Genomic DNA, 27,890 nt, shown 5'->3' on the forward strand with positions numbered 1-27,890 from the left:
ATTCCCAGAATATTCAAATTTTTTGAGATAGGATATTTGAGTTTTCTCAAACTGTAAGCCATGATCAGCAATATTAAAATAATAAAGGTTTTGCAATATTTCAGTTGATTTGTAATGAATCCAGAATGTATGACATTTTTGCATTACAGAAAATAAAAGACTTTTTCACAATATTCTAATTTTCTGAGACAGTCCTGTATTGTCCTGCTTTCCTTATTGATTTATGGTTCCGCGTTACACCTACGCCGCAGGCTCTGCGTCGATTTAACGCAGAACCATAATTCAGGCTTTAGTCTGTTGTGTCTCTGCATGTTCCCTTAGTTCTGTGTCTCAATGACAATTTGGATTAAAAACATGCCTAAATTATTCACAAATACTTGAACTGATGTTTTTAACACCGAGGACCTATACTGTATATGTATGTATACAAACATACAATCCGCTGTGTTTGTTTTTGTTGCCAGATCAGCTGTTTGTTTTTGTTGCCAGATCTGCCGTGTTTGTTCTTGTTGCCAGATCCGCCAGAGTTCAGAGTTCAGGGAAACTGATGATGTCATCGTCTGAAGATGGCTGAAGGGTGAGTGTGAAGTCGCAAATTAGTTTTCGTTTTTCACTCTAACCCTGCAAATATCACTGAGTTTCAACCGATGTTGTATTTCTCAACGTTTCGTGTGTCTGCTCCGAGTGTTTGTGTATGTTTAGTCGGGGCTGCTGCGGGTTACAGACCCCGGAATCATCCAGGAAGTGCATTTGTTTACCAAAACACAGCGCTGCTACCGCTAGCCTAGCTCCACTAGCTTCACTCCAGTGCTCTTTAACTGTTAAACTAACAGAGATCGGGCATCATAACGTTGACAATTCAGGTTCAAATGTGTCATTTGGAGACTTCTTTTTTCTTAATTTGCTTATATTGTCCATATAAGCTTACGTTAGCTACCAGTTATCTGGTCGGGTGAAAGCTACAAATCATGAGAAAATCAGCTGAACTGCAGTCAGTACTGGAGTTGAGGTGAAATAAAAACGGTCAAAATCTTCCCCCCTTTCCATCCCGTGTGTCATTTCATCAATTAATGTGGTTTTACTGCTATTTCAACATTTAGAGTCATCACCAGAAAAATAACTTATTTGACAATTTTCACCTGTTTCAAGTAAATTTTCACTTGAAATAAGTAGAAAAATCTGCCAGTGGGACAAGATTTATCTTCTCATTACAAGCAAAAAAATCTTGTTCCACTGGCAGATTTTTGTACTTATTTCAAGTGAAAATCTACTTGAAACAGGTGAAAATTGTTGTTTTTTCCAGTGATGAGTCTTGTTTTAAGTGTAATATTGATGAGTTCAGAAAACAGTTTTTATTGTTGTGTTTTGATGTATTTGATGTAAACCCAGTGGATATTTAAATCTTACAGAAGGCTGCATTTAACTGCTGCTATGTCATTCCTGCAGTATTTCTGCAAGTGTTTTGGTCAGTGCTAGGGCTGTGCGGTTAATCGATTTTAAATCTAAATCGTATTTATTAATCAAGACGATGTTAAAAAAAGGAAAATCGGAAAATCGATTTTCCTTTTTTGCAGCTGGCTGCATTACAGACAGAGCTCGTCTAGTCATCTTTGTTTGGTCAAGAAAATTGTAAATGTTGTCACTTTACTAAACTCAAGGAGGATTTACAGTATCTTTCAATTGCACTTCATTCCCAATAGGGACATTTGTTTGCTATTTTTCTTTAAAAATAAAGATAAAATATTTGAAACAATTTATTCCATTGTCTTTTGTAGTTTTACCAAAAAAATCGAAATCGGGTTTTCAGAGAAAAAAAATCGGGATTTTATTTTTGTCCAAAATCGCCCAGCCCTAGTCACTGCTGTTATTTGTAATATATTATAATATATATTAATCAGCACAAGTTATCTGTCCCCATATGATAAAATCCACCATCCCCCCTGATTTTCTTTTACAACTCAAGTACTGACTACAGCCCATTTATATCTGTAAACACACCTGTGCAGTTTGGTCTCTGTTTGGTTTAATTGTGGTTGACACGTTTTTTCCATGTGTTTCTCACAGAGAAGGCTGGTGGGGAGGCTGGCTGCAACACAGTTACCAGGCCGTCAAAGACAAGGTGCTACACGCAACATGTCTCCCTAATGTATGAATTAATTGTCCTCAACAGTCACTGAAGGGTGTTTGGTTGCTTAAAGTGGAATGTTTGTTTTGTTTTGTTTGTTTATTTCGGTCATTTCCAAAATAAAAATTCAAATACAAAAGAAGTGACAGAAAAGAAAACAACAAATAAACATGAAGTTAATGCTAATAGAGAGAGTATCTGGGGTACAGTAAATGGAGTACGGTAGTATTTTTTGAATAGTTGGAAGTAAAGCTGTGGAGGCTGGATTCTGTAATTCAGTTCTGATCTTGTTCTTTGATGTTACAGACTGTTTCACATATTACATATTTGTAACTCTTAGACAGACAAACAAAACAAACAAAAGGACAAAGTTGTCAGTTTCTTTTCTTTCATTTTCTTCAACTTCAACTTCATTTTATTGTCCCCCAGAGGGGAAATTCGCTTTACGGGGGGGGGGGGGGGGGGGTAAAACCAAGAAACATAAAACATAAAAGGCACAAAAACACAGAGCACATTCACACAGATAGGACACAGCACACCAAGTACACACAAATACCCTGGGGGATTCTATATTATAGAAAAAAGTTTTTTTTATGTTGGCTAGTTTTTTTTTTCTTATGTCATAACTTTAATGCCTCATGCACTTAACAAAGGAAATTATGACTACATTTTTTTTTTTCAAATAACATGTTCTTTGTTATTTTTTTAGATACTACCTTGCTTCAGCACATCACAATACATGTAGCTGTGTCATCAACAGCCTTTTATCAGACCTTGATAACAAGTTAATGAGGACTGTTAATTAGAATCAGGTGTGTTGACACAAGGCTACATGTAAAACATGCAGGGCAGGGGGGGATGAGGACTGGAATGGAGAAACACTGCATTAGACCAACATATATGAACAAAACAAGCCAAAAAGGTGTAGGCTGAAGCTTAACTTATTACCCTTTTATAATCAATTTCTGTCAGCTCCTACATAAACCAATACAGAGCAGTAAATCAATTAAAAGAAAAACATTTCATATACTTTTTGTATATTGAAAACATTCAATATACTGCCTAGACCTATTATCTATTTAAGTTCCGACACTTATAATGTAAAATTGTTAATAGTGAATGTAAAGTTTGTTAGTTAGATGTTAGTGTAAAATAGAAGGTAAAATTGTTGGTTTTACGTTTGCGTTTGACACAATAAATAAGTAACTGCTACAACCCAACTCGTTTCATATTTAAAAAAAAAAATGAAACAGGTTTTTAATATATATTTATTCCCTGAAAGACCTTAAACTCTGTGTAGATGTACAGCGGCTTATCTTTTTACACATGCACTCTCTGATCTCACCTCATAAGTGACTGGACTTGTCATGTTACTCCTGTATTTGTCTTTATCAACAATATTACCTCCAGTAATGTACAGCTGTCGTATCTAAGATGTTTGAGTTGTATATATCCATTTTTAAAGTATATTTTTTTACATAAAATGAGCACATGTATATTCAGATTACTTTGAAATGTCATAAAACTCAAATCAGATCAAACTGAAAATGTTGAAATTAGCATGGCTCCATTAAAAAAAAGAAAAAGTATAAGTTTTGGGATCACTTGAACATATAAATAAGTAACTGCTACAACCCTACTCATTTCATATAAAAAAAATTTAAACATGTTTTTAATTTATTCCCTTTAAGACCTTAAACTCTGTGTAGTGGTACAGCGGCTTATCTTTCACCTGCCTAGATGCATTTGAAGTGTTTCTTGTTATCATCTAACTGTAACATGTAGTGCCATAGTGTAGGCCTTCTGGTATTTAGTCATAAGTTGGTCTTAATTCTCTCACATACAAATATCTCTAAACATCTTTTTTTGTCATTACAAAATAATTACATTACCTTCAAGTGACATTTGTCATCTGAAACAAAATGTACCTAAATGAGACAAGACTTTGAATGGAGTTTGAGCTTTTCATTTCACTTTATTCCTTGCAGTCGACGGAGGCCTTAGAATTCCTGAAGCGAGATCTGACCGAGTTTTCCACCGTCGTGCAACATGACACAACCTGCTCAATTGTTGCTACAGCCACGGCTGTCAGAAACAAACTTGCTGTAGGTTACACTGTGCAGATTCATTTTATGAATATCTCCAATAGACTTGGTCATATATAAAGTGTGTTCATTAAATCATTTTGTATATTTGTATTGGTTTTCCAGGTGGAAGGGTCTTCAGAGACAACAGAGAAGGTGAAGAAGAGTCTGTCTAGTTTCTTAGGGGTGATAACAGACACACTAGCTCCACCTCCTGATAAAACCATTGATTGTGATGTCATCACATTGGTGGCTACGCCAACAGGAACCACAGAGGTTTACGACAGTTCTAAGGTGGGTACTAAATGGCTTAAATATCCACTTTAGAGTGACTGTTTGTGGTGACACACCAGTTTTACTGACAATAACCTGCACAATTGTTGTTCTTCCTGTAATCTGAATTCACTTGAGCTGTTTTCATGAACCCCCTGGCCTGAATGCCACCCATGTTGAAAGTGAATGGCTGACCTTCATTCACATTTATTTCAGTGTCCTCTGCAAGCTAATTAGATGATTCCTTTAACACTGGTGGCAGGAGCACTGGTTCTGTCTGTCCGTCTGTTGCAGGATAGTCGCTGTATCATGTTCTTCATGAGTCTCTCAGTTTAAAGTTTATAATGGAGTCAAAAAACTGGTTTGGGCTGCACAAAGAGCAATGTGTGAACTATATGCCATCCTGAGGGTTCAGTGAGAATGACAGGAAGACCCGGTGTGGGTGACAACTCGCATTGGGGAGAGCCTTGTTTTAATTCTGCATTCTCAGTTATTCACACAAACATGCATGTGCGAAACATCCACTTTGGCATGATTCCTCCTGTAATTTCATTGGAAAAAAGGTAATGATGAAAATAGCATTGTAAGATAATTTGGTTGCACAATCTCAAAAAACACCCACACACAATGGATCTAAGTCTGGATCCTTGTAGTAAAAATATCACTTTATCATGGTTTTTAGTTAAATTACAACATTAAAATTTGTCAATATCCTTCCATGGGATGAAAAATCACAATTGTCTTTAAAATAACTTGAACATGACAAATGTTAAAGACATCCTTCATGACTAATTTCATGTTTAACACAAATTAATGATTTTTGATTCAGTTGAACATTGTACACAATGATAACAATCAAAACGACATGGACAAAAATGGACGTAATCCCTTTTTCTTGCACAAGATTAACTCTTGTGACCAGGTCAGATTTTTTGACAACTTTTGTGGCAAAAATGTACATGCCAAAAAATAGCCTGCTATAAAACGATTATACATCGATATTATCATTTATTTTTGATTTTTTTTTTTCATAAATCTCTTAAACCTTTTTTTTTTATCAACTCAAAACTATCAAATATTCAATCACTTTCAGGATTTTAAAATCTCAAATGCCAGTTTCAGTAAAACGGCTCAGGAAGGGCGTGTCTGTGTGGTGGCAAAAATTGTTGTTCAAAAGAATGTCAGGACACCTCAGCTGTCTTTCGAAGATTTAATGGAAAGAGGACAAACATTCAATTGAACGGAGCCACACAGTCCAACCGGTCACATGAACCGACAGTCCTGAGTGAGCTGAAGAAGATTAGCGACAGGTTATTTTATAGTTGAGAGCAGGAAAAGACAAAACATCACCCATCACCCTGGCAACCGTGCCATGATCTGTGTCAAAGGAACATGACCTTGGCATAGGAATGAAAACAGGCAACAGACAGTGTTATACCAAAATTTTCCATTACATTCCACCCCTTTTAGCATTGTATGCTAAACCATAATAAAATAGGAAATTTTGCACTGACCTACCCCGCGACCAATATGCTCTGTCGCGCACCAGCCAAACGCTAGCACACCCCTTCTCCAACGCGGGAGTCACAGAAAACCCCGACAGAGGATCTTAGGTCACGGGTACAGAAGAGCCAAAACCTCTCCCTCCACTAGGCAAAAGGGGAGAGTCAAAAGACTCAATCTGTCTAGCTACCCTATCATAGATAAGGAAGGAAAAAACCCCCGTAGGGGAAAAACCCATCATGGAATATAAACTAATCTACTTCAAACAATACCAAAACAAATCACATTCAGCACAATAGTCCATGAAGGGAAAAGGAGAAGAGAAAAAAAATCAAAGGCACTGTGTGACTATGCAGTTCAAAGATAAAATGAGATAACATGTAAAATAATAATAATAATAATAATAATAATAATAATAATAATAATAATAATAATAAAAAAAATGACAAAATTCCCCACATGTCCTGGCAAAACCCTCCATGGTTTAACCCACCGTACCACAGGGCTAATGCTTGATTCCCTCACAACCTGTCAACAGGACATAACAGCTCATAATCAGTTCAAAACAGCATAAATGAAAAAAACATCATCAACCTGAGGATGGATCGTGGATCAGGAACCCGTCGGCAGTGGCTGGCGTGGATCCACGTGGTACGTCCCTCTGCAACCTCGACTGCTGTCTCCATCACCAGAAGCACTTGGAACGGTCTGTTCCACCTCCGAGCTTTCCAGTGTTTACGTCTGAAGTCTTTCACCACGATGTAGTCTCCACTCCGAGGTCATGGAGTTTCGTCTCTGCCAGTTTGGGGAGGGTCGCCTTAACCTGCTTGTTAATATCAGACAAAACAGACGACAAGGTTGCACAATATCGTAACATTTCGTCTTCACAAAGGACAGTCTCCTGCTGCTGCCTCTTAAACGGGCCCAATCCCTGTTTAAAGGTCTCTTGAAACAGGATTTCAAAGGGGCTCAGGCCATTTTTTGCTTCTCTGGCGCGCCACATTAGCACCACATTAAGCTGGGTGGTAGGAGCAATGTTGTCTTATATCCATGCCCATGTACTCACCGACCTGTTTCAGTGCCGCGCTCACAAACGGAGCGCCATTGTCTGAACTGATTTTTTCGCCAGAATCCCCCGGGAATCCCTGGGAATTATCAGGTGCATCAAAGCCTTGGCCACTGCGGCGGAGTCCTGTCTTGTTGTGGGAAAAGCTTCAATCCATTTAGAAAACATGCAAATGATAACCAAAAACAAACCTTTTGCCTTCACTGGGTGTAAGTTCAATGAAATCCATCTGCAAATGTTGAAACGTCTGTCTGGTGGGGGCGAGTTGTGTCTTCATATTCACTCCTATTGCGTATTTCACTCACCATCCCCCACCCCTTGACACATGAAACCTTGTGTCAATTAAGCAAAGTGAGGGAAAAAATTCTTGGGGAGACATGGCCGGCCGTCGGGCCCCATTCACACCCTGTTAATTACCCTGCAGTCCGCATCCTCCCAGGACCATATTTCAGTGTGCAAAGCCCTTAGTTACAATTCACCAATCTCAACCGAGGTCACAGCCGAGGACGGAAGTAGCAGGGAGACAGATCGTACTTTGAGAGACAAAGGTTGTTTGGACGCAGTTTCTTTTGCAGCTGCGTCAGCTTGAACATTTCATTGAGAGACAAAATCAGATTGTTAGTGTGATCATCACATTTACACACAGCAATTTGTGTAGGCAGGAACATTGTATCCACGTGATGCGCTATGGGTCTACCTGTGGAAAAAATAAAAAAAAAACGTATCGGGGACAAAAGCCCCAAAAGCAAAACCTGCAATGTTAACTCACGTAGCAGGAGCCCTGGAAGCAGAACCAACAACAAAAAGATCAAAGTCAGCATTGTCAATTGCAACATCACTCAAATTCAGGTCTTGGGGAACAAATGGATGTTAGCGTTGCGAGTGGTTCTCCATCATCCGCTGTTGGCAAAAGGGTAAGGGTTAAGAACTTGCTGTAGCACTTGAAGTCATGTAACCCCCCTTTCCGTCCACAGTCTGGACGAAAAGTCGTGAACAGTCAGGCAGTCCAGGTAGTGGAGGCGTCTGTAACGTCAGTTTCAGGTCAGTGAAGGCGTCGTCAGCCTCGTCAGTCCAGGTACCAGGGTCTGATGCTTGCCTTGTAGGCCTTCTCCATGGGCAATTGCTGCCAATGGTGCCTCAATTTCCGCATAATGCGAGACCCACTGTCGACAAAAACTGGTGGAGCCCAGAATTTACATAATTTGTTTCTTAACGACCAGTTCCGGCGTTTCTCCTTTTGAATGGCCGTAATTCTGCCAGGTGAGAGGGATCTGCCCTCCCCCGAAATGACATGACCCAGAAACGCAACCCTTGTGGCAACAAACTGCAGTTCGGACAGGCCGGCTTGATGCCCCTGTTCAGCCAAAATGGGTCAACAGGTCCAGAGAAGCTTTAACGCATTCGTCTCAGGACTCACTCGCAACCAAGATAACAACAACATACTGCAATAAGCACTTCCAAACTGCCTCTCAGAGCCAATGACAGTAGGCTCATGAACACTATATGGGTCAACGACATGGCATGCATATTTTGGTGTCCGGGTGCATTATTTCCCTTTAAAATGATTTTAATCAATTTATGACATATATCACTTTATTCTATAAAACCTATTTAGTTTGAATACCTCTCAGGTACATTCAGATAATATATGTTACTTTACATTTTGGCATCTCAAACCCCCAAAATGTCAAACGGTACAACCAATGTAAAACTAGGAAAATGTGATTTTATCATAAAACTCTCTATTCTATTTAAAAATGATATGTATGAACTTGACAGCCAAGGTAGCCAATACAGGTGTCCAAGTAGAAGCCCGTCTAATTTAAAATTAGCTGTAAAAGTCAGGTGGCACAACTGATGTCAGTTGGTGCGACCACATAAAACATTCATTTAAACCAATAAATAATAGGTTAAAGTGAACGAATGGTTGACAACTATGATGTGAATAGATATTGTATTAAATGCATTCATTTGTATATTTGTATAATTATTATTCCGTCTTCAAATGTAAAATTGGACGCTAAAGATACCAAATACCTGGCCACTGGAATGCAATAATCTTAAAATATTGTAGATACAACAGAGTTCTTTTAAAAATACCTTCTGCGGAAGCCTTATTTGTCATTGACCCATATCCAAAAAAAAACACAGGGCACTCATTTTACGGGACGAAACCCACTCCTGACGAAACCGTCAATCAACAGTATGTGACTTCACGACAGACAAAATAAAGGAAAATGATTGATATGTAACACGCTTTTCACAATCATACACAGCTCAACGGCAAGAATCCAATTTCCATACAACAAAAACCAGGGTCGTTGCCCTATAGATGTAGGTTTAAAAACACTAAAATACCTTTGTTTGAAGCTTTCACATACATGTACGTGTACACTACATTTCAAATGTTTGGAAAATGGCCAAAAACAAGCGACACGGAGCTTACACACCCACACACACCCACGCGTTTACACACGCACACACAGAGCGCAGGCGCATCAGCAGGTAATGCTGAATTTCACATACATTTCACAACCTCAACATCTCTGTTTATGTTTTTCAGGCCCATGTCAACATAGTAAAGTATCAACATAGTATCTTCACGAAGCCACGCCATCAACATCCAAGTTTATCTGGCAATTTAAATCCCTAGCTAAAAAAGGGGGGGGTCCCAGACCCCCGAAGGTCCCTGACCTTCAACTCAACCCCTCAGCGGGACTCAAACCCACTTTAATGCATTTACAGGAATCCCAATTCAATAAACAGTTCCAGTCATGAACACTAGACAAAAACATTGGACAGGAGAACCATTAGCCAAAACAGGCAAACAAAAATTCCCATTCCACTAGATCCATCGAGAGGAGTGTCTCTTACATCAGTTACCCCTCCTCCTTGCTGGTCACCGGGTCTCTTGACCCCCGGTCGAGCCGACCCCACACGAGTGAACGTATAACATATTACCATCAAAACAAACGTGTAACATTTTACCATCAAAACAACAGTGTAACATTTTACCATCAAAACAACAGTGTAACATTTTACCATCAAAACAACAGCAAACAAAATTTTAGCATCAAAACAACAGCAAACAAAATTTTACCATCAAAACAACAGCAAAAAAAATTTTACCATCAAAACAACAGCAAACAAAATTTTAGCATCAAAACAACAGCAAACAAAATTTTACCATCAAAACAACAGCAAAAAAAATTTTACCATCAAAACAACAGCAAACAAAATTGACTGTTAGGATGGACTGGAATGCCGAGCAAAAAATAAATAAAACTAAAACGTTCTACCGGAACCTGACAGAAAATAGTGTGTGAATTCAGGTCGAATCCATTTCACTTCTAGTCCATTTATATCACCTCATCTTATTTGTACCTCATTTTTAATTAACCGGGAATGAGGCGTACCAGTCTGGCATGTGATGCAGGAGTTTTCCTGCTGCAGAATAAACAAAAAGTCCCCTGCAACAATGTTCTAACAGCCGAAAGTATTATAATGAAGCCTTTAACTCACTAACAGTTCGGCATGAGTAAAATTACCGATACTTATTTAATTTTACAATTGTTTTCACGTAACTTGAAGTTTTTTATTTATCAATAACCACGTCTGAGACGATACCAATCACGGGAAAGCAGCTACAACAGCATTGGGGTGTGTACCCACACGTCATGAATAACCTCTCCTGACACAATACTCAATTCCAACGTCTATTAATAAATTACGTTATAATCTTAAATCATAACCTAATCTTAAACAGACAAGTGCTGATTTCCCTTCCATTCGGACATTAAACATAAAATCCAGACCTATTAAATGAAAAACAAGGTTCTTGTGTGTATGTGTATTTAGTATTCAGGTGCTCACGTGTTCTGCAGACCTCACAGCACAGCCGGCCTCTGCGTTTCCACCGGACACCTCACCGGCTCTCCTCGCCACCCCTAGACAGTCCGGCCCCCCTTTTCGCGTGGGCCCTCAATGTGTTCTGCCCCCCCGTTGCACTCTTTCAGCCTTTTGCAGCAATAGTCTCACAATTTTCCTGGCGAAACGCAGGCTTTCTGCCAGTCAAAAATGTCCTTGAGACAGCCAGTCTTCCCAGCACTTTTCCTCATCTGTCCGATGGGTGAAACGGGTGAAGATGGGGGAGGGGTTCTCCCACGGGTGGAGTTGGGGGCAGTGGGGGGCAAACGGACGCAGCTGGTTGAAGTCCAGGCGCTGGTGAGCTCTGCCTGAGGTCCCGGCGCTAGTTGGGGGGGCGGGTGGGGCGGGGGGCGCAGAGTCCAGACCGGGTCCAGCTTCACACACTGGGGCACAGTCTGTTTGGGTGTCTGCCTCACTCAGCAACATTCCAATCTACCTAAATTTGTTTTTCATTTTTCTTTTTAGCGAGTGATAACTGGCCTCTTAAACCTGCAAAGCCTCCAGCTGCTTAACGCTCAGGCTTCCTGTTTCTTGTGTTTTCTTTATTTTGGGAATTTAAGTTGTCTGACCCACAGTTCCGACAAAGGTTGTGGGTTCTATTCTTTTCCATAATTAACTATCATATATCTCACATTTAGTGCTGAAAAATCTGGTCCTTCGGAAAAATTACTCCCAGAAGGCTTGTTGAAAAACTGGCCTCCACAACTGATTATTTGATCCTCTCAGACATGTTGCGAGTCTAAATTTTCAGAAGGAGAGAGGAAAAAAAAAAAAAAAAAACACAAAAAAAACAACACCATGGCTAACCAAGGTCTTCCGCTTATCAGGGTTTGTGACGTCACAACAGCCGGAAACACTCGCGCAGCTCTTTCACAGAGAAAGTTGGATTAAAAATATATTAGAAAAAGTCACGGTTCAGATTTGACTGGAGTCCTGCATCTTTTAAATCCTACAGAAGAGTAGTACTTCGGATTACCCACTTAACTCAAACCGGATTCTAGACGCAGAAGCCCACGACATAATCAACAGGAAAACATTCCAACTCCAATTATTTCTCAAAATTATTTGTTATCCTCCAGACAGTCAAGATTGTTAGCCAGACATTAACAGACAGCTCAGAGCACAAACACAAAACCTCCGCTCCTTCTAGGATTGAATGAGGCATCCTAGCCGCCCCCAGATCCCGTCTGGCATACTCGGATTCCCCGAATCCAGAGCCCTCAAGTTCCCGACTTGAAGTAGTCTCCCTCTCAAACCACGGCTACAGGAGCACTCGTGATCCGTCACGTCTGGCGACCCACTGCTGATGTCGTACCGAAAGGCGAGTCTTTTTCTCTTAAACAAAATTCCTTCATCCACTAGAATTGATAGGCATTCTACCACGCCCCCAGACAAAATCTGGCCCTTCGATCACTAACTCCTAGGTCAGTAACAAACAAAATTCCTTCATCCACTAGAATTGATAGGCATTCTACCACGCCCCCAGACAAAATCTGGCCCTTCGATCACTAACTCCTAGGTCAGTAATAAAACAGCCCAAGGTCCTCAGACCCTGGCTGGACCAGCCCTCCCCGGTTCCAAATACTTGGACTACCGGCAACATCAGCAGTTTAGGCAGAGAGGAGACGTTAGCGCGCACCTTATTTCGGCCGTTTTCTTTCCAAAACTCACCCAAAAGAACAGTGAGGCGTTTCTGAAGCCACCGGGTTCGTTCGACCCCAGTCGGTGCGGGGACCTTCCCAACCCCCCTCCGGACGAGAGGCCCTCTTCTCGACCTTCACTTGATGGGGGAGTACGAGGTTGTTGCATGCTTAAAACACCTTCGATTCCGGAGGAGAGAAGGAAAAAATCCGGCACAGATGAGGCCCCACGTTGGGCGCCAAATTGTGGTGGCAAAAATTGTTGTTCAAAAGAATGTCAGGACACCTCAGCTGTCTTTCGAAGATTTAATGGAAAGAGGACAAACATTCAATTGAACGGAGCCACACAGTCCAACCGGTCACATGAACCGACAGTCCTGAGTGAGCTGAAGAAGATTAGCGACAGGTTATTTTATAGTTGAGAGCAGGAAAAGACAAAACATCACCCATCACCCTGGCAACCGTGCCATGATCTGTGTCAAAGGAACATGACCTTGGCATAGGAATGAAAACAGGCAACAGACAGTGTTATACCAAAATTTTCCATTACATCTGTAGCTGTCAGGAAGACTCCTTCATCCGCCGCCAGGCATTTGGTGCGTTCCTGCGGCTCCAGCAGTCTCTGGCTTTATGTCGTTCCAGTGTTATTCTTTAGTACTAAGTGAATATGAACAGGGCTCATAGAGGGCTGGTTAAGAGTAGTTATGTATTTTAGTTTTAAATCCAGTGCTTGGTCCTCTTTAGCTGTGTATTTTGGTCACTAGTATCCTGTTAGAGGACCTTTGAGGCCGAGTCTCCTGACTCCGGGTGGTGTGTTTTGCCCCAGGATGCCCTGATAGTCCTGAGAGTTGATTGTGTCCTGCACAGATTCAAGGCTGCCTCTGCCAGATGTATTTGAAGAAAAAAAAGAAACAAGTAGTCCTAAAACAAAACCAAGTCTCCTCCATGTCTCACAGTAGTGGTTTCTTAGATAATTTCTTTCTTCTATGTATAAGAACATACAGTTAACAGAACTTACTAAAGAGCTCAAGTTTTGTCTCATCTCTCCCCAATGTTTTGGATTGTAAATGTGCATTTTAGCAAATTCAAGAACCTTTTTTTCTTCCGTCTTAAAGAGGAGTCTCCTGGGTCTTCTTCCATAGAGCTGTTTGCTGTTCAAATAGTGACTGATTGTGCAATTAGTAATGTAACTTAAACTTGGAGCCCAGCTGGAATGCTTTGGTTGTTTTCCTTGGCTCAACTTCTACCATCGACACTATCCTTTTGATAAAGCAGAAGATGCGTCTGCTCTTGTAGCCAAGTCCTGAGAGGTTGGCTACAGTCCCATAGACTTTATACTTAATGTTTGCACGTGTATTCACAGGAACACAAAGTCTTACAGCCTTTACCTGTAACATGCTCATCAATAATTCTCCTTCTGAGCTCCTCAGACAACTCTCTTCTGCTTTCTCTTGTTCACCTTCAGTGTGGTGAACATTGTGATATGAAAGTCTCCCGTTAAACGTGCTGAACAGCTGGTGAAAACACGGAAGGCACTGGTTTTTTAAGTTTAAACTATTATTTGGAAAGATGATTATCATCATTTTTGTTAGTACCCATTAGGAATGGGCGATATTTTACCGTTCACGATATACCGTCAAAAGTCCCCACGGTAAGAATTTGTCATCGCGCGGTCAACGATAAATTCCCGTTGATGACGTTTTTGTGTGAAGCCTGATTTATGGTTCTACGTTAAGTCGACGCACAACGTACGTGTGCGTGAAAGAAGGAAGGAAGAAAGGAAGGAGCCTAAAAGAAAGAAAGAAAGAAATGAGCCTGAAAGAAAAAGAAAGAAAGAAAGAAAGAAAGAAAGAAAGAAAGAAAGAAAGAAAGAAAGAAAGAAAGAAAGAAAGAAAGAAAGAAAGAAAGAAAGAAAGAAAGAAAGAAAGAAAGAAAGAAAGAAAGAAAGAAAGAAAGAAGAAATGAGCCAGAAAGAAAGAAAGAAAGAAAGAAAGAAATGAGCCTGAAAGAAAGAAAGAAAGAAAGAAAGAAAGAAAGAAAGAAATGAGCCTGAAAGAAAGAAAGAAATGAGCCTGAAAGAAAGAAAGATATGAGCAAGACAGAAAGAAAGAAAGAAAGAAAGAAAGAAAGAAAGAAAGACGTTTAGTAGCATTTAGTATTCTTTTAGAGCAGTGTTTTGGGAGCTCCAAAGACTGAATGTGGTGATAGATTTATAGTTAAAAAGGTGGAGTTGAATTAGTATTTATTTTAATCGTCATTTTTATCGTTATCGGGATAAATGCCAGAAATTATCGTGATAAATGTTTTAGTCCATACCGCCCATCCCTAGTACCCATTAAGTTGTCCAGGCTGTTTTTGGTACATCTTTGTAGAATTAAAGAAAAACTGCTTTCTTTTCAGTTTTATTAGATAACTTCATATTGGTTTACTCTCTCATACTGTATATCTGGTTATACATGAGCATACATTTGCTTTTATTATCTTCACTTTTCAGGGAAAAAATAAGGTTTTGTATCAATAAGCTGTGAGGATACCATCAATCTATACATCATAACATTAACATACTTATCCTCCTGGTTTCTTGGTTACTTGCATTAATCCTCTGAGTTTGGCTGCACAACATTATCAAAGAAACCACTTCCTTAAGCTTTAAAGTCATTTTCAGTCATTAACTGTAACGGCTTCATCCGTCTGTAAAGTCATTTATTTATCCAGACATTGATCACTTGTATTAATGATCCTCGTTGCTCCATTTAGACATTTATAAAAGGCAGATAGATCCAACATGCACACAGTAAATTTGTCATTTACAAAGATTGGGCACTACCGGTACTTTTAAATGACTTTCTTACAGCATCATTCCATTTTACCATAATAATTCATTTTAATGTGCCAAGTCCCATGTTTTTCCCCTCTTTTTTTTCGTTTTTCTTTTTCCAAAGCACAGCAGCGGTAGATGGAAGCGGCTGAAAATACCCCTTTTCTTCATGTTGAATGAATGATGTCCTGCTCATGAGGTGTTCAATGACACTACGATAACAACATAGTGGTTATGAATTACGAAGCAAATAGAGTGATCTTCCCCTCGCTGGAGAGCAATCTCTGTTTATTCATTATCGAGATAAAAAGTGAGAGCAACCTCTGTTCATTCATTATCGTGATAAAACGCTGGCGCTTCACTAAAAACACTTGCTGCACTTAAACATACCCTTTATCATGATGTGTTGTTTTGCCAACTTCAAACATCCATATTAGTCTGACAGGCACGGTGTTTGTGTTGAAAGAGAAAAGCAGTTGATGGAGTCGGATGAGACACTTTTAATCCGTTTTCTCTTTCTCTTTTGGCTTAGAGGCTGTGAAAACACAACACAGGTGCTGCAGCTGATTATTGGAGTTAAAGCCGCAGAGCACAAAAGTTTGGACAAAGCTGTTATTTATTTGAAAATGCAAACAAAAAGTAAACCACTGCCACTATAGTCTAGATGGAAAGGGGGGTCCACGCGCACCCCCCGGATTTTTTTATGCCACCTGATTTTTTTTAATCCTTTCAATGTCTAGTTTCAGAATTTGGTCAGTGCCAAGATCAACTAATGTCTGAAAGGCTTCGTTTTTACACTTAATTGCATCTAACTCCAGACCAGAAAATTGAAATTTGAGATTGGCAAAGTAGCATATCCTATCATACATACAAGCCACAGAGACAAATAAACACATTTATTTTTGCTGCAACCACCTAGCAACGACCAAAACAACCTAGCAACCACCTATCAACAACTTTTAAGACCCTAACTACCCTAGCAACCACCCTAGCAACCACCCTAGCAACCACACCTAAAAGATCTTAAAACCTCCTTGGTCTAGAAGGAAAATGGGTTTCAAGGGTAACCCCTATTATTTATGTCATCTACTTTTTGTTATCATCAAAGTGTCTTCTTTCAGAATTTGTCAGGTGCCAACCTGAAATCATCTCCCAAAGGCTTTATTTTTTATCCTTGTACTGCGGACCCCGACCAGAAAACTCTAAACACTGACATAGTATGTGGTGCAACTTTTGTCCTAAACAACTTACAGAGACAAATTAATACATTTTCCAAGCCAACTCTGATAGGCCATCACGTAGCAACCACCTTTAAGACCCTAGCAACCACCCTAGCAACCACCCTAGCAACTGCCTCTGTAAGTTGTTTAGGACAAAAGTTACACCACATTGTAGAGACAAATGAATATATTTACCCAGGCAACTCTGTTAAAATGAACACAATAAAATAATTGTTTATTACATTTGACTACACACTGACTGTTTAAAACAAAAATCGTAAATAAAAAGGCAAAAAATGTGTGTAGGATGCAGTTAACTTGTGACTAATCGTCAAATTCGCCATCACTGAGGAGATCTTCTATCTCTAATTCTTCCATTTCTAAGTCTTCATCATTCTTATACTCGTTGTCCTCTTCATCACCAGATATATACATATGTGTGTATGTATATATATATATATATATATATATATATATATATATATATATATATATACACACACACACCAGACAGCAATAGCTCCAAGCTTGATGTAATCAAGAGCACCAGGATGGGTGAGTTGAATATTTGTGAGAAAGGCCTCAAACCAGTTCAGGTACCTATGAAAAATAAATCGTTTAAAGATCAACTTAGTAAGCAATTACAAGTTTGTCACTTATTTTTACATTAAGTAATAAAAGAATAAGTTAAAATAGATTATTAATAGATTACCTGGAGTAATTGTGGCCATCATACGTGAAGAAGAGATCCGCCATGGCGCCATTACAGTGATGGAAGAGCTCGAAGTTGTTGGTTTTCACAGCAACATCCATCATGAAGACCAGCCTTGCATGATCCATCACGGAGAGCCAGAACATTCTTGTTTTACCCAGATGTCCTCTGCGTACCTTGTCTTGGTATTGTTGGTACTGACCGATCAGGTTTAGGAGTGAGGGATCCTTCAGAGTGGTGTCAAGGTTCTCCGAAGAGCAGCAGTGGATGAGGTTGATTAGGGTCTCATGTGGGATGTCTGGCTTCTCGTCATCTAGGAAGACATCGAAGAGCAGCCGTTCAAGTGCTTCTGTGACTGCCTTCAGACTAAAGAGAGCCTTGGCATATGATTTCCCACTTAGGATGTGTTTCAGGCATCCTCATTGAGGCAGGCCTCGCAACCAGTGGTTGCCTGAAACACATCCTAAGTGGGAAATCATATGCCAAGGCTCTCTTTAGTCTGAAGGCAGTCACAGAAGCACTTGAACGGCTGCTCTTCGATGTCTTCCTAGATGACGAGAAGCCAGACATCCCACATGAGACCCTAATCAACCTCATCCACTGCTGCTCTTCGGAGAACCTTGACACCACTCTGAAGGATCCCTCACTCCTAAACCTGATCGGTCAGTACCAACAATACCAAGACAAGGTACGCAGAGGACATCTGGGTAAAACAAGAATGTTCTGGCTCTCCGTGATGGATCATGCGAGGCTGGTCTTCATGATGGATGTTGCTGTGAAAACCAACAACTTCGAGCTCTTCCATCACTGTAATGGCGCCATGGCGGATCTCTTCTTCACGTATGATGGCCACAATTACTCCAGGTAATCTATTAATAATCTATTTTAACTTATTCTTTTATTACTTAATGTAAAAATAAGTGACAAACTTGTAATTGCTTACTAAGTTGATCTTTAAACGATTTATTTTTCATAGGTACCTGAACTGGTTTGAGGCCTTTCTCACAAATATTCAACTCACCCATCCTGGTGCTCTTGATTACATCAAGCTTGGAGCTATTGCTGTCTGGTGTGTGTGTGTATATATATATATATATATATATATATATATATATATATATATATACATACACACATATGTATATATCTGGTGATGAAGAGGACAACGAGTATAAGAATGATGAAGACTTAGAAATGGAAGAATTAGAGATAGAAGATCTCCTCAGTGATGGCGAATTTGACGATTAGTCACAAGTTAACTGCATCCTACACACATTTTTTGCCTTTTTATTTACGATTTTTGTTTTAAACAGTCAGTGTGTAGTCAAATGTAATAAACAATTATTTTATTGTGTTCATTTTAACAGAGTTGCCTGGGTAAATATATTCATTTGTCTCTACAATGTGGTGTAACTTTTGTCCTAAACAACTTACAGAGGCAGTTGCTAGGGTGGTTGCTAGGGTGGTTGCTAGGGTCTTAAAGGTGGTTGCTACGTGATGGCCTATCAGAGTTGGCTTGGAAAATGTATTAATTTGTCTCTGTAAGTTGTTTAGGACAAAAGTTGCACCACATACTATGTCAGTGTTTAGAGTTTTCTGGTCGGGGTCCGCAGTACAAGGATAAAAAATAAAGCCTTTGGGAGATGATTTCAGGTTGGCACCTGACAAATTCTGAAAGAAGACACTTTGATGATAACAAAAAGTAGATGACATAAATAATAGGGGTTACCCTTGAAACCCATTTTCCTTCTAGACCAAGGAGGTTTTAAGTTCTTTTAGGTGTGGTTGCTAGGGTAGTTGCTAGGGTAGTTAGGGTCTTAAAAGTTGTTGATAGGTGGTTGCTAGGTTGTTTTGGTCATTGCTAGGTGGTTGCAGCAAAAATAAATGTGTTTATTAGTCTCTGTGGCTTGTATGTATGATAGGATATGCTACTTTGCCAATCTCAATTTCAATTTTCTGGTCTGGAGTTATATGCAATTAAGTGTAAAAACGAAGCCTTTCAGACATTAGTTGATCTTGGCACTGACCAAATTCTGAAACTAGACATTGAAAGGATTAAAAAAAATCAGGTGGCATAAAAAAATCCGGGGGGTGCGCGTGGACCCCCCTTTCCATCTAGACTACTAACCCTACCAGTCAGTTTATGTGACTCCACTACTTAGTTTAGTTTTAGTTAGGTTAGTTTATTTATTTAGCAATATAAGACAAATTGAACAAAAAATGAAAAAACAATGAAATAATATGCAAGGAAAGGAAGAAGCCTGGCTTATATAGAATCCTTTCCATATATGAATAAAAAACAAAACAAAAGCTACACAAGGGGGAGTAAAAAAAAAATATACAAAAAAATACAAAAGAAAATGTAACTCAGATCAAATAATGAACACTACAAAGATGGAACAATAAGAAAGTTCTTTAAATGTTTTTTGAATATTGGCAAGGATGGTGATGATTTAAGAGGTTTATTGAGTGAATTCCACAAGTGGGGGCCTCTGAAAGTGATGAAAGATTGATGTTTACATGTTCTACAAAACGGTACTTCAGACTGTTCAGCTTTTGTGAAAGAGATATTCATATGTTACTAAGTCTAACCTAAGTGTACAAAGCTTATCACAGCTGCTGTTCAGTTTCTCAGAGTTTGCAACTCTCATGAGTTAAAAAAAAAAGAAGTTATTTGTTGGACCTTGTGTTTTTGCATTTATTGTAAATGTATTCAAATCAGGGCCAAAGTAAGGTACGGTAATTAGAAACAAATAAAAATTCGTTTTCAGTCTACTCTTGCAAGTGAGCCTTAGTTCACTTACACTGCGTTATAAGATAAGATATTCCTTTATTAGTCCCACAGCGGGGAAATTCGCAGTGTACAGCAGCAAAGGGGATAGTGCAAAACAAGAGGCATCAATAGAAATAATAATACAATAATAATATCAGAGTATGACACACTATAAACAGTACTGGTATATACAATAATAATAAAAAATACTGGTATATAAAATAAGATAACAGATGGATATTTACATAATTGCACGTTGCAGTGAATGATATTGCACATTATAGCAGTCTGAGTATTCTGGATGAATATTTAGCACAGCTTTGTTTGACCCGACGTGGCTCCGTGAATCACTAGCTTGATGCCGTGTAAACGTCTTTAGTCTGCGCTAGCTGACTAGGAATCATGTCATATCAGGAATGGGGCAGTTCATCAACATGTCAGATGACATGAGAGTCTCCAGAAGGTCAGGGGGCTGGAGTCGGTACCTCTGAGGACGATCTCTTCTGGCTGCGCTCACTTTTAGTTGCCTCTGATGGGACAACTTTGTTTCTATGACCTGAGGGTCACGCTGACTTTTATGATGTCTGATGTTGTTCTCAGGACTTCAGGTCCATTATCCCCTGCAGTTATGTCTCACAAAGGAGGTGCCATTTATCTGATATCCCCCTTCTGGTAACTCATAAGACTTGGACTCAAAAAAGACTGCAGCCTTTATTTCCAACAGGACAGGAGTATAAACAGCTTAGTTTGAGAGTTACGGGGCGGAGTGGAAATGATGCCATAGAGGCTCATATTTTTATTTTTTAAATGCTCTTTTTATTCATTCTCTTGGCAATATGATTTGGTAGGGATTTCAAATACGTGGATCAATAAAAGAGAGAGAAAAACACCTCCAAAAGCTTTTCCTGGGAGATGAGACGGTGAAGCGACTACGCTATCGTTCACTGCTGATGTTGGCAGCAGTTTTGTGATGATAATAAGTCAGCAGAAACGTACAATGAAGCTAAGCTTGGGCTCAAACTAACGGTGATAAACCAGTGCAAAGAAGAAACCAGTCCGGCAGAGCAGTGTCCTCTTGAACTGGGTTTGCAACTGCCTCTGTACAAGAACACGTTGAATATTTTCAGAGGACTTATTGATTTAAAACACTTTTTTGTTTGTTTGTTTTTCCCCATGAACGAATGTAACACTGAGATTGAGCATGTGATGTGCATGTTGAACTGAAACAGGCTCTGCTGGTTTCTCTTCCCCGCAGGCTCGTCTCTACTGTTTGCAAGCCGACCCGGCTACATACTGCAACGAACCTGACGGTGAGAAGCAGAGACGCAGATGTTTGTCAAGGCCTGAAATGTCTTCTTCTTATATCTGAGCTCACTTAATTCAATGATGTTGGATTAAAAAAATGTATTTATGTATTTTTTATGTATATGTATTTTATTTTGACTCACAATGAATAAAACATAAGATAGAAGGTGGTTGTGAAGCGAGGTAATTGAGTTTGAAGGTTTTCTAAGCACGCATGTCTATGATTTACAGGTCCACCAGAGCAGTTTGACAGCTGGCTGTCCACCTTCAGTCTGAATGAGAAGAAAGGAGAAATCTCTGAGCTTCTGGTCAACAGTCCCTCTATACGAGCACTTTACTCCAAAATGGTAACAGCTGTTGTTCTGATCAGCAGTTGAACTTAAAGAGATTTTTTTTCTAGAAATGAGAATCAGATGAGTTTTCTTTTGTTGGTTTGTGCAGGTGCCTGCTGCCGTGTCCCATTCAGAGTTCTGGCAGAGGTATTTCTACAAAGTCTTCCAGCTGGATCAGGTACGTGTGCTGCGTTATTCCCAACATGTCGTCTTGAGCACCACCTGCTGGTAATAGGAACAGTAATCATTTATCTGCTTTTTTTTTTTTTTTCTTTGTTGAACACTTGCATTGCTCGAATAATACAGTAATTATTTACACTAATTACTTTAATGAAAGCTAACTGGTGTTTTCACTCCCGGAGTCCAGTTAATGAAATTAGTTTGGAGGTTGATTTAGATTTTAGGTTGATTTAGAGCGACTATGATAAAAGACACTCCAATGTTTGAAGTTTTGTTCATAGGAAGCGTCTGCTGACCTGAGCTGTGCCTCACTGAACACGTATGATGGCGAGTAGTTGACGTTGATGAGACTGGAAAGGGATGTAAAGTGTTTTGGCATTAGTAAAGAGTCAAGTTGTCTATAATCCAGTTTATTACTCTAAACTACGGTGGCCGACAAGGGCCAAACGCACTGCAACGGCCTAATGCGTCTCAGTTAAGGAAAACGGCTTCAATTACAGAAACGATTCAAATTCACAAACTCAAAACGAGGTACAAAAAGAGGAACGTGGTGCAAATGAAAAAACGTGCTGCAAAAAACATAGACAAATGCAGCATCATCGAACGCGCTGCAAATAGAGAAACGATGCAAAGCACAAAACGATATAAAACAAGAAACCATCTTCAAAAGAAAAACGCTTCATAACCGGTTACCAAACCTGCAGGGGGCGCTCTCGGCCGAGACCGAACAGCTGACTGAACCACAGTGTTTACATCCATGGTTTAAACATACAGCGGGAACGGTAATGTGATTTTTATCTGACTATATTTATATACGATGTTTATATCACTAATATATTTTACACCAGACGATACAAGGCTGCAGATAATATTAATATGATAAGATCATGATTAGAGATTGACATAAAGCACCTGTTAACGTTACATATAGTACATTAAAAAGCCCTCTTATCAATTCCATAACATACAGCGCTGCACATTACATGTTATGCTTGTTAATGACAGAAAGAAAAAAAGGACAGGGTTTATGTTATGGAAGACTGTGACAAGAGGGCTTTTTAATGTACTATTAAAACAGGTGCTTTATATCAATATGTGTATTATGTGCAGCCTTGTATCGTTCCTCTTTTTGTACCTCGTTTTGAGTTTGTGAATTTGAATCGTTTCTGTAATTGAAGCCGTTTTCCTTAACTGAGACGCATTAGGCCACCGTACTAAATACCCTTGCAGGACCTACGATGGCGAGAGGACATGACTGAAACTATTAATGGCCGAACGGCATGAGGGAAGCCCCTGCTCCCTCATGAATAAATAAATAAACTAACAGACATAGCTATGTGTGTGAAGTTTGACAAAAAGCACCTTGGCAAATGACAACATCCGAGGAGAAAGATGTTTTTTGAACTGATGAACCAGAAGTTGAATTGTTATCATGGAATAAACCCCAACAACCCTATACATGGCACAGAAAACCGGCACAGAGGGGTGAAATATGGTGGAGGGAGTTTAATGATGTGGCTTTACTTCATAAGCTCAGAGTCTGTTTACAAAAATATCTCGCTGAACAATTTTCGAGGTGCTGTCTTCCAGCTAAAGGTGTTAAAAAGCTGGGTGATACAGCACCCCGTGACCCCGCACAGGATAAAAACAGGCATAGAAGATGGATGGATGGATGGATGGATGGATGATACAGCACAATAATAATGAGTCCTCACTCTCAAGTAAACACCACAGAAATGGCTTCATAAGAAACTATGTTTCTGAGGTGAAGCAGTTCTATAAAGAGGAAAGGTCACACATTCCTCCTGGTTGTTTAGGTCAGATCTAGAGATGCTGGGAATGTTTCCTTGACGTCACCGCTGCCTTAAGAGGTTCAAGTGTTCGCTAACATCTTCCTCCAGAACTGTGGGTTAATGGGTTCGCTCAAAAAAGACATTAGATATTATTACTAATGATTTTGGGATAGTAAGCATTTGTTTGTTTGTTATTGTGACTCTGATGAAGATCTGATCTCATTTTATGGCAAATTAATGCAGAAAACCAGTTAATTCTAAATGATTCAGACAGCTTTTCTGGCCACTGTAGATGTTACTCGATACACGACTTTATTATTCATTTGTAACAGTATTTTAAATCATGCTGATTAGGGCTGGGTATCGATTCAAATGTCAAGAATCGATTCGATTCCGATTCTTAATATTCAGAATCGATTATCATGATTCGATTTGATCCGATATTGATTTGGCTTAGTGTTATTTAAAATGTTTTTTGAGCTGTTGCCTGAATTATATGACTGTAAAATAACTAGTGAAATAATAATTTCACAATAATTATTGTGAAATAACTAAGAAATAAATAACTCAAACAGGCCTTTCAATATCCATTTAAAGTGCAAAAAAGAAAGAAATTGCAACAGTTCATGCAGTAAACAAATCATTTTAGCTTATGTAATTTATTCTGTCACCACGCACACATATTGCCATGAAGCACCTGGCATTTTTCAGAAGTTTCATGACAAACTGTGTGTCCGACTACTGGGATTAAAGTTCACCTGGCGAAAATGTTGAGAGAAAAAAAAAATTGATCTTTAGACATAAGAATCGATTTTTAGGAATTAATATGAGAATCGATTTAGAATCGGAAAATCGATTTTTTTCAACACAGGCCTAATGCTGATCACTAACGTTCAGTTTTGATGCTGTCTGCAGGAGGAGGCGAGGAGAGTGGCGCTGAAGCAGAGGGCCGAGCAGAGCGCTCACACGGAGACGCTGGGCTGGGAAGAGGAAGAGGAGGGTACGCTAACAACAGCTGCAAAACGGTCAAGTTTCACCTGAAACCTGTCACTTATTCTGCCGTCCTGTGTTTTTTTGGCTGCCGTTTTTCAGATGACTTCCTCGGCACAACGTCATCATCTCATCTCAGCTTAACCCCCCCTGCAGACATCTCACCCCGCGCCCCCAGCACCTCCACAGCCCACCCCGGGGAGACTCTCCTGAGCCCCGGCCTGAGCCCCGCCCTGTCTCCCAGCGACGAGCAAGATGCCACCCTCTCCGCCAGCAGCGTCAGCCTGCCCACGGAAGTGGAGGTGCTGGCAGCGCCTGCAACCACGGAGCTCGCCAAGAAAGTGACAGAAGTTACCTTGGAGGATCCCGTCAACAAGACGCCGGACGAGCAGAGGCCCGACAAGAGGGACTCTCCTCAGAAGGCTCGAGCTGAAGCCACGACGCGACAAGATGCGGTCGTGCCGCGAGACTCCGCCTCCAAGCAAGCGGAGAACGCAAAGGAGGAGGGGCCGCAGGACCTGAGGGTGTTTGAGCTGAACTCTGACAGCGGCAAGTCCACGCCCTCCAACAACGGAAAGAAAGGTACGATGTTTGAGTGTGTGTGTTTGAGTTTAGATTTTTGTTATCTACCTGCTCACAGTAGCAACGGACAATAACAACATTTGAACTTGTTTTTCCTTCTTTCCCGTACTGCACTACTTTTTATTTTTCATTCCAATGTACAGGACTGTCTCAGAAAATTAGAATATTGTGATAAAGTTCTTTATTTTCTGTAATGCAATTAAAAAAACAAAAATGTCATACATTCTGGATTCATTACAAATCAACTGAAATATTGCAAGCCTTTTATTATTTTAATATTGCTGATTATGGCTTACAGTTTAAGATTAAGATTCCCAGAATATTCTAATTTTTTTAGATAGGATATTTGCGTTTTCTTAAGCTGTAAACCATGATCAGCAATATTAAAATAATAAAAGGCTTGCAATATTTCAGTCGATTTGTAATGAATCCAGAATGTATGACATTTTTGTTTTTGTAATTACATTACAGAAAATCCCAATATTCTAATTTTCTGAGACAATCCTGTATATACTGTTTAAATTTTGTAATTATATATTTTTTTTTTTTTACTTTTTTTACCCTTTCCCTGCATGTTTGTGTTGAGTGTACTGCTGCTGCACAAAGTGAATTTCCCCATTGAAGGAGAAATAAAGGACTATCTTATCTTATCTTATCTTATTCCAGTAAAAAATTGAAGCAGAATAACAATCAGAATTAAAAGTAGATTGATGATCATCACGTCTTCTTCTTCCAGGGTCAAGCACGGATGTGAGCGAGGACTGGGAAAAAGATTTCGACCTGGACATGACAGAAGAGGAGGTCCAAATGGCTCTCTCTAAAATGGAGGATACTGGAGAGGTTGGTGTTTTATTACTTATCTTTGTGAACGTTCAAATGTAAATCTCAGCTTTCACTAACCCGTCCGTTCCGTCTCTCACCAGCTGGATGAAGACTGGGAGAACTGGGACTGAGAGCTCCTGCAACATGAACTGTGTCCTGCTTCTATAAAGCTAGTTCTCGGCAGACGAACCATGCTTATCGTGTTTTAACTCTTTGTCCACACAGTCACCATGTCATGATTGTCAGTAGGGGATTTTCTGGACCATACTGGTTGAACTGTTGAATAGAGCAACAGGAAGACCACGGCAATAAGAATTAGAGTGCTTTGTCAGCTGTCAGATTAGTGCAGATAGGCCTCTAGCGGGAATGTTGACTCGGGTCTTGGAGGAACTTCTCACTTGTCTGACACAAGTCTAGGACGGGTTGCGATCAGTCTGACCTTTAAAAGTGAAGAACATGCAGTGACGAGCTGGAATGTTGAGGTTTCACTGCAGCAGCTGTCGGAGAGGAGCTGGGCTTTTTTTTTTTTTTTCTCCGTTTTTCTTTAAACCATTAAATGCATCTTCTAAGTTGAGTGTATTTCTTGTCGATAATTTAAATGTGAGCTGCAAAATAGCCATAAACTGTAATGCTGCTTGCCACCTTTTTAAGATGAAATGCATTGGAAGGTTTTTTTTTGTCTTTTACTGGGGATAAGCTTCACCTCTGTCCCTGTCTTTCTTTTTTCCCCTTTTGTTTTCCCTCGTTATTATGCAAGAGAGTCCTCAAAATGGAAAAAATATTTTGGCCTTCATAGAAAAAGCACTTTTTCGTTGTGGATTCACTTCTAACTCAAGATATATGGCCTTTCGGAGCACACGCAGTCGTGTGAAAATGTCACCCAAATGTTTACTTTAGGTTATGAGACAAACAGTTAACCTGTAATTGTTAGTTTCCCTGCTCCCCCTCACTTTGTGATATCCATCCACCCTTTTTCATCATCCGCTTCATCCTGTTCAGGATCATTGAGCGAGAGACGGGGAGCACTGGACAAGTCACGAGTGTGTTTTGCATCATACATGCGCTTGGTGTGGGCCACTTTTAAGTGTCAGTCCTGTGAGTTTTGCTGATTTTATGTGGGTAGATTGCAGTTTTTTCACCAACTGTCCCTTGAGTGAGACGTCATATTTGACATAAACAGAATCCCGACTGGTCACAATCCCATACTATCAGTTTTATTAGCTTTAATTTAAGAGTAGCATTGGAAAAAAATGACAAATCTGCAACATTTTAAGTTTCTCTGTCAGAAAAGCTTAGCGAGCTACCGTGCCAAGCATACCGAGCTTTGTGAGCATGCACCGTGCTCTTATGATTTATTTTTTTTCCGTCATCTGTAACGTTAACCAGAAGAGTAAACTTAGAGGTGTAATATTTATACTAAAATAAACGCTTCATTATTGTAATTATGTGCTTTTGATTGCATGTCTGTGCAATAACATTATGCAAAACATTGTGCAGATGTTGAGTTGTATGTTTTGGGCCGATCTTCAGGTTTTTGTGTTCAGACAACGTGTTGCATGTCTCAGCTGTGTATTTCCTTCAGATTCACATGTTGAACTAATAAGAGCTTTTCTACAAAGTTCTGTTTTTAGAGCTGCCGGTTCTTTTCTTTTCTTTTTTTTTCTTCTTTTTTTTTCTGTTGAGGCAAGTACTTCACTACATTTTTCAAAGGATCATCATCATTAAAAGATTCATGGCTAATGGGA

At 39.7% G+C, this 27,890-nt stretch overlaps 1 protein-coding gene across 2 annotated transcripts; it reads left to right on the forward strand.

The window, feature by feature from the left end:
• Positions 1-538: 538 nt before the first annotated feature.
• Positions 539-27,890, forward strand: bsdc1 (BSD domain containing 1). 2 transcript variants are annotated; one of them, XM_061743848.1, is made up of 11 exons: positions 539-577; positions 2,065-2,119; positions 4,114-4,230; positions 4,336-4,503; positions 21,397-21,451; positions 21,678-21,793; positions 21,888-21,956; positions 24,667-24,751; positions 24,844-25,323; positions 26,060-26,163; positions 26,247-27,890. In XM_061743848.1, the coding sequence occupies exons 1-11, from the start codon at positions 567-569 to the stop codon at positions 26,274-26,276; spliced, it is 1,290 nt and encodes a 429-aa protein (XP_061599832.1). In that variant the 5' UTR covers positions 539-566; the 3' UTR covers positions 26,277-27,890. The 2 variants fall into 2 exon arrangements, with proteins under 2 accessions (XP_061599832.1, XP_061599831.1); XM_061743847.1 differs by having other exon boundaries at positions 558-577; positions 2,065-2,146.

Source organism: Cololabis saira, chromosome 16 (assembly GCF_033807715.1).
Source record: "Cololabis saira isolate AMF1-May2022 chromosome 16, fColSai1.1, whole genome shotgun sequence".
In the NCBI taxonomy this organism is placed as follows: domain Eukaryota; kingdom Metazoa; phylum Chordata; class Actinopteri; order Beloniformes; family Belonidae; genus Cololabis; species Cololabis saira.